The sequence below is a fragment of the Neolamprologus multifasciatus genome, chromosome 14 (genome assembly GCF_963576455.1).
Source record: "Neolamprologus multifasciatus chromosome 14, fNeoMul1.2, whole genome shotgun sequence".
NCBI classification, from domain to species: domain Eukaryota; kingdom Metazoa; phylum Chordata; class Actinopteri; order Cichliformes; family Cichlidae; genus Neolamprologus; species Neolamprologus multifasciatus.
This window is the reverse complement of record NC_140452.1, coordinates 30,141,060-30,151,145: the sequence shown is the minus strand read 5'-3', so window position 1 is coordinate 30,151,145 and position 10,086 is coordinate 30,141,060. Positions and strand designations below refer to the sequence as shown.

The window sequence follows — 10,086 nt, the reverse complement described above, 5'->3', positions numbered from 1 at the left end:
TCATACATGTTAAAGTTGTCATGTCAGTGAGCTGTTGACCTGCTTAAACAAACGCACACTGGGAACTTACCTCTAAGAACAGACTGTGAGAGCTGTGTCGCTTCACTGGAGTCCTGTCTTGTAAATACGTGGAGAATATTCTACAAACACAAAGCGCTTCTGCCCACACAGCGACTTTCCCGAAACAGGAAGACTTGTGGCTGTGCTCGATTCTTTAATAAGAGCGCACCGGGTGGGTGGAGCTTTACGCTGCGGTTTGAGATCGGTGGGATGTCTCTCTTTTTTTATATATGTCTCTGAAACGCTGGAAACTCTCGCACTTGTAAAATTATACTGTATTTGTATTTTACTGTTCTCAAACAAACAAACAAAAAACGCTGCATCTACCAGAATGGAACAAGCAACACAGTTTTCATTCAAGTCACATCCAGTCTAATCACAGTCATTTCCTTTTGGTGATGAGTGTATTATGATGGGTAGATGTATTATGTATTATGTATTATGTTAATGCTGAAGCTTTGGACTGTATCGCTTTCATCTGACACTAAAATTATCCCCATCAATACATATTTTTTCCTTCATAGTGCACCCGTCCTGGATCTGATAGAACAGGCAATATCAATGTATGAGGCTGTGTTTTTTTCTTTTTATTTTATGGTATGGTATAATTTTGTTGATGGCATAGGTTCCTGTCTTTCCTGTCTCCTTCAGAAATATCTGTCCATATGAGGCATGAGTGCTTCAGATTATCGACTCGTGCAGAACAATGATCAAATTGAGCTATTCTTGGAAAGTGGATGGTTTATAGTTTGTTCAAGAGCGAGTCAACACAGCACTATTCCCTAAATGTTTTCTCTTAAAGACAAAAATGCAGTGAACCAAGTCTTGCTGTTTGAAAGCGTTAGAAAGCAGCTGAGACAGTAAACATAGTTCCATTTTTAGATTGTGTTTTACTTATTCTTTAGAAAATGAAGGATCGTGTGCTGTTGTGGGACCTTTAAGGAACAATCAGCAAACATTAGCAGAATACAAGCATTTTATTGATAAAACTGCCTAGAAGCTGAAATGAACCTGTTATATTAAGTGTTTGGTTCCTTTCACTGTCTCATGAGCCTCCTGAACTGAAGAAAGTGGAATGACTCCTGAAATTGGCTTTGGTTTGTGAAACAAGTCAAAAGTCACAAAGTATGAACATCATCACCATCTAGTGGCAGAGAAAAAGAATGGGCACGCACACACACACACAGACACACACACACACACAGTAGCTGTCCAATCTTTACTGTGTATTATGAGTATTCTACGGTGGCCCTGAGAGGCCAAACGGACTGCAACTTCAGAAAACACTTGCAAAAAGAAAAATGCTGCAAAAAGAAAAACGCTGCAAAAGCACAGAGGTTTATTCGGAGGTTTATTCCCCATTTCTCAACCTTGGCAGCCCCTTACAGATCTCACGAGAAAACACACTTCTAAAGTGATGTGGAATGATGACTGTGAACATGCCTTACAATCTTTAAAGAGACAGATCTCTGAAGCCCCTGTTTTGCAAAGCCCTGATTTTTCCAAACCATTTGTTGTACAAGTAGATGCCTCTAATGTTGGACTTGGAGCAGTACTGGCTCAGGGAGAAGCTGGTGAAGAAAAACCGATGCTTTTCTTAAGTAAAAAGCTGTTTGACAGGGAGACAAAATATTCAACATTAGAAAAAGGACTGGCAATCAAGTGGGCAATTGATTCGTTGAAATATTATTTCCTTGGAAGAGAATTTATTCTTCAGACAGATCACAGACCCCTGGTGTGGATGCACTCCAAGCAACATCAAAATGCGAGCATACTGCGCTGGTGCCTAGCCCTCCAGCCATACCAGTTCTGATGTTTCCCTCACGACACCTCTCTGCGTAACATTCTACAAAAGCAGCTGTACATGCCCACTCCATTTTTGATGTACCCTCCTATGATGATGAACCTGTTCCAATACAGACTACAAAACAGAGAGAGGCATCTAAGCTTGAAAGGAGAGTGGATGAGGTTGCAAAGCAAGTAGACAAACTGAGCCAAAGGTCCAAGAATCCTTCTCCTGACAGTGAGCTTAGTGCAGCATTAAAACAGAGACAAGAAGAAACTGTTAAACTTCAAAATAAGAAAAATGAGTTGCCTAAGCTACTGAGAGCTCGCTCAGAACTAAAAGTGTTAAAGAAAATAACAGTGATGGCAAAGATTACTTAATGGCAAGAAATGGCAGTGCCAGGAGACCTGTTAAGGTTCCCTCTATGTCAAAAGTGTGATTCTCCTTTAGATGTGGTGAAGAAGCCTATTGCTGCTCGATGTCCAAATGAACCTAACTAGAAAAATGCTGAGTTATTATATTATATATAATTAAAATGTTAATTCATTTAAAACCAACTCATTCATTTTTAGGAAAAATTAATTATTATTTTTTTCCATGTTTACTGTGATGCACTGCATGATGAATTTATTTCATCCGTCAACCTCACCCATCAGAGTTAGGGGGCGGGGCTAACAATGAAATGGTTAAAACGCTGCTTTAGTCCGGAGTCGATTCCTTTAGATGGCATCTCTCAGTACCAAGTAAAGAGATCGTACATGCATACTTGCTAGTTCTTATTTGGCACGTTCGCTCACGAGTCCAGACTTCTGAAGATGAGAGGACACAGCTGACAGGGAGACGGCAGCATCACCTGCCCTTCACTGTGTACTTAAACAACTACCACAGACCTTCCACGGCACAGGAAAGACTGAGTGGACCGACAGTAACAAGTATTAACAACAAAGTTGGCCATCAGATTTCTTGCAGTGATGTAATAAATGATTTTCCCTCTAAAAAAGCTGGAAAACAAAAATGTTAAGAGGAGGATGGAGTATTGAGGAAAAACAAAAGTCAAATGTTTGGATTCCAATCATTCATTTTCAAATGTAATTCTTCCTGTTTTTACCAAAGAGTTTACACAGTTTTACAGTTTTCAGAACAAGTTATTCTACTTAATTATTCGACTGATTTACAAATCATGTTCCCTTATTGCACCTACCTCTATGAAATTACAGTACTGAAGCATTTCTCTGATATTTTTTGTGTTTTATTTAGTAGTTAGAACTTAAAACATATGAACTAGGTACTGTTTTATTTAAGGGATTTTTTCCTTGTTGTTGCACATTGCTCTTACAATTTATTTAAAACTAGAAATAATAAAGCAGTTGACGTGTTTCAGGCTGTGACTTTTAGTATCTGTTGGTACTTCATCACTTTGAATAAGTGTAAGTCAACACCAGGCCGCACTTTCAGCACTTTCAGCACTTTCAGCAGTTTCAGTCTTTCCATTAAACAAATGAACAACAATCCATTATTTTCACCATTAAACAATAAAATATGCTTCTTGACTCCTTGATGCAGGTGCCCACCTACGACCTGGTTTATTAATACTAAGCTAAATAGGAAAGCAACTCACTGTAGTTCTCACAGCTCAGGACAAGCAGACACCTGATGTTGAGTGACTGAATGGAACTAAAACAAGAATTCATAATTATGTTTGTCTGCCATGAACACGTGATGATAAAACTCTGCATATGCAGTCAGGAGACTGATGACCTGTGAAATGAGCTGTTAGAAATGTGCAGATATGTGTAAACATTGATCAGCATTTAACATCCAGGATGGAGCAAAACTTCTGACCTGCATGTATGAGAACCTTTAATCACATCATCTTTGTAGTGAAATAGCTGATGACTCATTAAACGTTTCCATGTAATTTATCCACAGTGAAAAATATTCACTTTGCTGGATCTGAAAATCACGTGTTCATTTCATTAGACACTAGCAATGCTATTAAACTGGACCTTATCATTATCATATAGCACTAAATATGAAACTGAGTCATATCATAACAATCTATATATGTAATATGTGTTTGCCTGAATCTTCCAGCACAAACAGAAAGAGGAGCTGTTGTCTGAGTATCAATGCAAATACACACCAGAAATCGTTCAGTAAAGACAAATTTAATAAATGAAAGCTGGTGAGAGGGCCTTTGATGTTTCTCTTTGGATCCTCCTTCCATTCATTTCTTCAGCTTATCCAATTCAAGATTGGAGCCATCCCAGCTGTTATGGGGCCAGAGGCGGGGGTACAACCTGGACAGGTCAGTCTAACACAGAGAAACAGACAACCACTCACACTCACATTCAACCTAACTGCATCTCTGTGGACTGTGGGATGAAGCTGGAGTACCTGGAGGGAACCACAAAGGCCCGAGTACTGTCTTGCTCTCAGGTGACGGCCGTTCACGCTGCTCTGAACACTCTCAGTTGTCTTTGGATCATCCTGTTGTTTGTCTCCCAGTGTCGTTACTGCTCCTCTCCTTTCAAAGACAAACACCAAATAACACCAAATGAGAGTGAATCACTTCAGAACAACGGGAACACTCCTGGTTATTGTGAGCAAACATCATAACCAGATGAATATATTTACCATTTTACTGGGGGAAAATCTTCTGTGTGGAGTTTCTTCTCATCTTCGCTCTTTTTCCTGACATTTAGAAACAAGAGGCAGAAAAGAAAGAATAAAAGTTAAAACCTCAAAGATTTTTTAATATTTGGGATATTTTAGAAACAACCTTAAACACTATTTACTACTTACCACTTTGTTCATTCTTGCTGATGTTCACTCTCCTCATCTTCTCTCTAAAGGACAAATGACAGTAAAGAGGGAATCATTTTAGTAACTTTATCAACCAGGTAAGCAGAATTTTAGATCTTTATCAATATTATGATTAAAAGCAGAGTGAATACTTATCTTTTTACGAGAAAGGGTTCAATCCGTCCTGTCTTAGGTCTTAATGTCACCTTGTCTCCTCTCTGTTTTCTCTGAAAAACAAAAGACAAATGGGAAGAAAAAAATTAGTAAATGATTTCAGCAACTAGAGGAAGTGTTCACTGAGGAGGAGCTGTCATAATAATATAAAATCAATATATACTTATCTTTTTTTTAATGAGAGTTTACAGAGCACGCTGGCTTTGCTCCTCCCTCCGCTCCTCTCTGAAAGTTAACTGGATAAAGGATAATAACAATTAATAACATCATCAAAACAGACAAAGCTGAAAGAATTGCTGATCAGAGTTGTGACAGAGTCGCAGGTTAGATGGATGTATACTTATCTTTCACAATGAGAGCGTTTGCATAGACGTTTCTTCAGGTCTTTTTATTGTTTTCTCTCTGCAGAGGAAAGTGATGAGACTGATGAGGAAATACCAAATACAAAGACTGACAAAGGGAACTGAAAAAGTCAAACCAAAACCTATACTGGTGAAAAACTATAGGAAACAGAACTACTGAGGCAATGAAACACGAGGGGACCGCGACTAACACTAGGGAGGGACAAAGGGAGACTGACACAATATTTACACACAGGAGGCTGATTATGGGAACTAAGGACACATAGAAACACAGCTGAACCGAATAACAAATGAACAACAAGTCGAAACAAACTCTAATGACAGTTCAACAAGTTTCTAAACACAACAAATAACTTTCAGGATGTTTCAACAATGTGTAAAATGAGTTCTTATCTTTTTTTGTGAGAGGGCCTTCAATGTTTCTCTTTGGATCCTCCTTCCATCCATTTCTTCTGCTTAACCAATTCAAGATTGGAGCCATCCCAGCTGTTATGGGGCCAGAGGCGGGGGTACAACCTGGACAGGTCAGTCTAACACAGAGAAACAGACAACCACTCACACTCACATTCAACCTAACTGCATCTCTGTGGACTGTGGGATGAAGCTGGAGTACCTGGAGGGAACCACAAAGGCCAGAGGACTGTCTTGCTCTCAGGTGACGGCCGTTCACGCTGCTCAGAACACTCTCAGTTGTCTTTGGATCATCCTGTTGTTTGTCTCCCAGTGTCGTTACTGCTCCTCTCCTTTCAAAGACAAACACCAAATAACACCAAATGAGAGTGAATCACTTCAGAACAACGGGAACACTCCTGGTTATTGTGAGCAAACATCATAACAAGATGAATATATTTACCATTTTACTGGGGGAAAATCTTCTGTGTGGAGTTTCTTCTCATCTTCGCTCTTTTTCCTGACATTTAGAAACAAGAGGCAGAAAAGAAAGAATAAAAGTTAAAACCTCAAAGATTTTTTAATATTTGGGATATTTTAGAAACAACCTTAAACACTATTTACTACTTACCACTTTGTTCATTCTTGCTGACGTTCACTCTCCTCATCTTCTCTCTAAAGGACAAATGACAGTAAAGAGGGAATCATTTTAGTAACTTTATCAACCAGGTAAGCAGAATTTTAGATCTTTATCAATATTATGATTAAAAGCAGAGTGAATACTTATCTTTTTACGAGAAAGGGTTCAATCCGTCCTGTCTTAGGTCTTAATGTCACCTTGTCTCCTCTCTGTTTTCTCTGAAAAACAAAAGACAAATGGGAAGAATAAAATTAGTAAATGATTTCAGCAACTAGAGGAAGTGTTCACTGAGGAGGAGCTGTCATAATAATATAAAATCAATATATACTTATCTTTTTTTAAATGAGAGTTTACAGAGCACGCTGGCTTCGCTCCTCCCTCCGCTCCTCTCTGAAAGTTAACTGGATAAAGGATAATAACAATTAATAACATCATCAAAACAGACAAAGCTGAAAGAATTGCTGATCAGAGTTGTGACAGAGTCGCAGGTTAGATGGATGTATACTTATCTTTCACAATGAGAGCGTTTGCATAGACGTCTCTTCAGGTCTTTTTATTGTTTTCTCTCTGCAGAGGAAAGTGATGAGACTGATGAGGAAATACCAAATACAAAGACTGACAAAGGGAACTGAAAAAGTCAAACCAAAACCTATACTGGGGAAAAACTATAGGAAACAGAACTACTGAGGCAATGAAACACGAGGGGACCGCGACTAACACTAGGGAGGGACAAAGGGAGACTGACACAATATTTACACACAGGAGGCTGATTATGGGAACTAAGGACACATAGAAACACAGCTGAACCGAATAACAAATGAACAACAAGTCGAAACAAACTCTAATGACAGTTCAACAAGTTTCTAAACACAACAAATAACTTTCAGGATGTTTCAACAATGTGTAAAATGAGTTCTTATCTTTTTTTGTGAGAGGGCCTTCAATGTTTCTCTTTGGATCCTCCTTCCATCCATTTCTTCTGCTTAACCAATTCAAGATTGGAGCTATCCCAGCTGTTATGGGGCCAGAGGCGGGGGTACAACCTGGACAGGTCAGTCTAACACAGAGAAACAGACAACCACTCACACTCACATTCAACCTAACTGCATCTCTCTGGACTGTGGGATGAAGCTGGAGTACCTGGAGGGAACCACAAAGGCGCGAGGACTGTCTTGCTCTCAGGTGACGGCCGTTCACGCTGCTCTGAACACTCTCAGTTGTCTTTGGATCAAATAACACCAAATGAGAGTGAATCACTTCAGAAACACAGGAACACTCATGGTTATTGTGAGCAAACGTCATAACAAGATGAATATATTTACCATTTTACTGAGGGAAAATCTTCTGTGTGGTGTTTCTTCGCAGCGTGACTCTTTTTCCTGACTTTTAGAAACAAGAGGCAGAAAAGAAAGAATAAAAGTTAAAACCTCTACGATTTTCAAATATTTTAGGACATTATTTTAGAAACAACCTTAAGCACTATTTACTACTTACCACTTTGTTCAGGCTTGCTGACGTTCGACATGCTTCACTGTATATTATAATCTCAAGCGCTTCCTTGCTGGAGTCGGGCTCCGGATGCTGCTCTCTTCCTCCGGAGCCTTCCTCTTAGCACGCTTTGCCGACATATTTAGAAAACGGCAGAGCACCGAAGTGAGAACTGTGCCGTCCGCGCTGTAGTCTGTTATTCTCCAGCGGTTCGTCATCTCAGTGTCCTCTGTTCGGTAAACAGTGGAGATGACTCTGGTGATGGGGAGGCCGTCGACAGTCAGGGTGCGGACACAGTTCCTCCGATCTGCCTTCAGTACAGCAAGATCCGCTTTCTCTGGAAGAACTGGAGTCAGGAAGCGTGGATGAGAGCTGGAGCCCGCAGGCGGCAGCATCATGCCAGCTGGTGAGTCGGTAGGAGGAGAAGGAGTGGTGTTCTCTCTTTGGCTCTGCCTCACATGGACAAATGGTGTCGTCACCTGGTCCCGGTGGAACAATCCTTTAAAAGGTATGTAAGGAAAGTCCTTGGACCCAGTCACCAGGTTATGGTAAAGAGTGAGGACCATGTGGGACATGGAGTCCAGTTGGCTGCTGCTCAGTTCACGGTTCCTCAAGTTAAGGACGACCATCTGAGGTGCAGTGATTGGACTCACCAGCTCAGCTACGAGAAAGCAAAGCGTGCGTCTACGTTAATTATGTGATCACACAAATTAAAGCCTGAATTTAAATTGTCCAGACATGGCTTTACATCATCATAAGCTATTCCACACACAAACAGTAAGAAGCTCCCAGCAGAACTCATTGTTTATGAAAGCCTTCACATTTTTCACGTGGTAAAAGTTTTCATGTGGTGTAAGGCTGCATGGACTTTCACTGAGGTTTTAATACGCATTCACATTAAGGAGTAATATCGTCATATTAGTTGAACATCGATATTTTGAGAATAAAGCAGCTACATTTAGGTGAGAAACCTCACACCTCCTTATTGCAGGCACACACTGTTTCAATCCCAAACTCAGCTAGCGACTCTGTGAACTTTTAAAACTCCATTCTCCAGCTTTACACATTCACAATCTATGAAACTTTCACGTATAACTCAGCGCCAGCAGCCCAAACATGTTAACTCAAACCCTCTACATGCAAAAACGGGCCCGCGCGCTGACGTCAGCGTCCTCCAATGGCGTTTCCAGGGCGCGTGCATTCAATTGTTTTTTTTTCAGCAATTAAAAAAAAACATGGCGCCATCTTTATAGTGTACTGGCACATGTTAAAATTGATGTTAGTCAAGTATGAAACATCTCATCCTAAATGTTAACACTCATGAAGTCCTACTTCCAAACAATAAAAGACAAAAATTTAAGTTGTATTTGTTTGCTAGCACTCTGACATATTAGCCTGCTGTACTCACCATAGCGTTGATCTATCACCTCAATGAAAAGGGAGAGCAGGTGCATCTCGCGACTGAAGTTTGTAGAAGTCATTTTGCAAATCCTTCTTGAAGATTTTCAAACAGCTGTAGTTTGAAAAATCCGAGTTTTCACAGCACTAGTGGGAAAAAGCTCCTGTTTGCGCTTAAACGTGAAACCCGAATTCCAATTTTGCCTCCTGCTTTTATAACTGCACTCAAACACGTCATCATCACCATGACTCCCAGTGTCACCGAAAATCAATTTTATTTATTTAAAATAAAGTTCGTCTAATTATCATAGTTTTTAAATATATATATATATTTCTTTTTATTTTACTGTTTTATTCATCCTTTTTAAAAAATATATTGCCAAACTTTGTCGTTTTAATTCTTTAAAAAATCATTAATTCACCAGTTTACAAAAATGAAGATCGATATCTGAAATTTAAATTAATAAATAAATAATTACAATTGATAATGGACTTTTAGCATTAAAGAATAGTTTTTCAATGCGCTTTAAATGTTATCAGAGCCGATGTTGTGCCAAAAAGTGATCGCAGTCCAAAAAGTGATTTACGGTATTTAAACGTTTGTTTGTGTCATGACATGTGTGAACGGTTGATGTTTAAGGTGCAGTTCATGTGGAAGCCAGAGAAGGGTGGTGTTGTGCGCATAATACAAAGTGATGGCGAAACCTAAAAGACGGTGTCATTTCTGCTCCCTGAAGCAATCTCATAACAGTTTCAATCTATTTCAAGCCAGTTAGCACATTTCTGTTATGAAGTGCAATAATTTTTTGGCAGTAAACTTTTAAATCCTTTTATTATGAATATCACATTCTCAGATTTTCAAGAGAGACCAGACCAATAGGGCAGCAGAAATCACAAAAATAAATAAATAAATAACAGTTTTATAAAGATTAAAATAGTAAAAAAAAAAAAGAAAAAAGACTGGATTGATTATGATGTATAAC

At 39.3% G+C, this 10,086-nt stretch overlaps 2 protein-coding genes across 2 annotated transcripts; both read right to left on the bottom strand.

Annotated features, from left to right (window-relative positions):
- Nucleotides 1-3,998: 3,998 nt before the first annotated feature.
- On the bottom strand, nucleotides 3,999-7,758 carry LOC146504350 (uncharacterized). Its single transcript, XM_085130336.1, has 7 exons — nucleotides 7,712-7,758; nucleotides 7,540-7,600; nucleotides 5,801-5,930; nucleotides 4,652-5,717; nucleotides 4,484-4,540; nucleotides 4,244-4,373; nucleotides 3,999-4,160 (listed from the first exon to the last, which is right to left on the bottom strand). Exons 1-4 carry the CDS (start codon nucleotides 7,740-7,742, stop codon nucleotides 5,601-5,603), a joined length of 339 nt encoding a protein of 112 aa, XP_084986462.1. The 5' UTR covers nucleotides 7,743-7,758; the 3' UTR covers nucleotides 3,999-4,160; nucleotides 4,244-4,373; nucleotides 4,484-4,540; nucleotides 4,652-5,600.
- LOC146504349 (uncharacterized) lies at nucleotides 7,707-9,399 on the bottom strand. Its single transcript, XM_085130328.1, has 2 exons — nucleotides 9,114-9,399; nucleotides 7,707-8,366 (listed from the first exon to the last, which is right to left on the bottom strand). The coding sequence occupies exons 1-2, from the start codon at nucleotides 9,184-9,186 to the stop codon at nucleotides 7,756-7,758; spliced, it is 684 nt and encodes a 227-aa protein (XP_084986454.1). The 5' UTR covers nucleotides 9,187-9,399; the 3' UTR covers nucleotides 7,707-7,755.
- Between the last annotated feature and the right edge of the window lie 687 nt (nucleotides 9,400-10,086).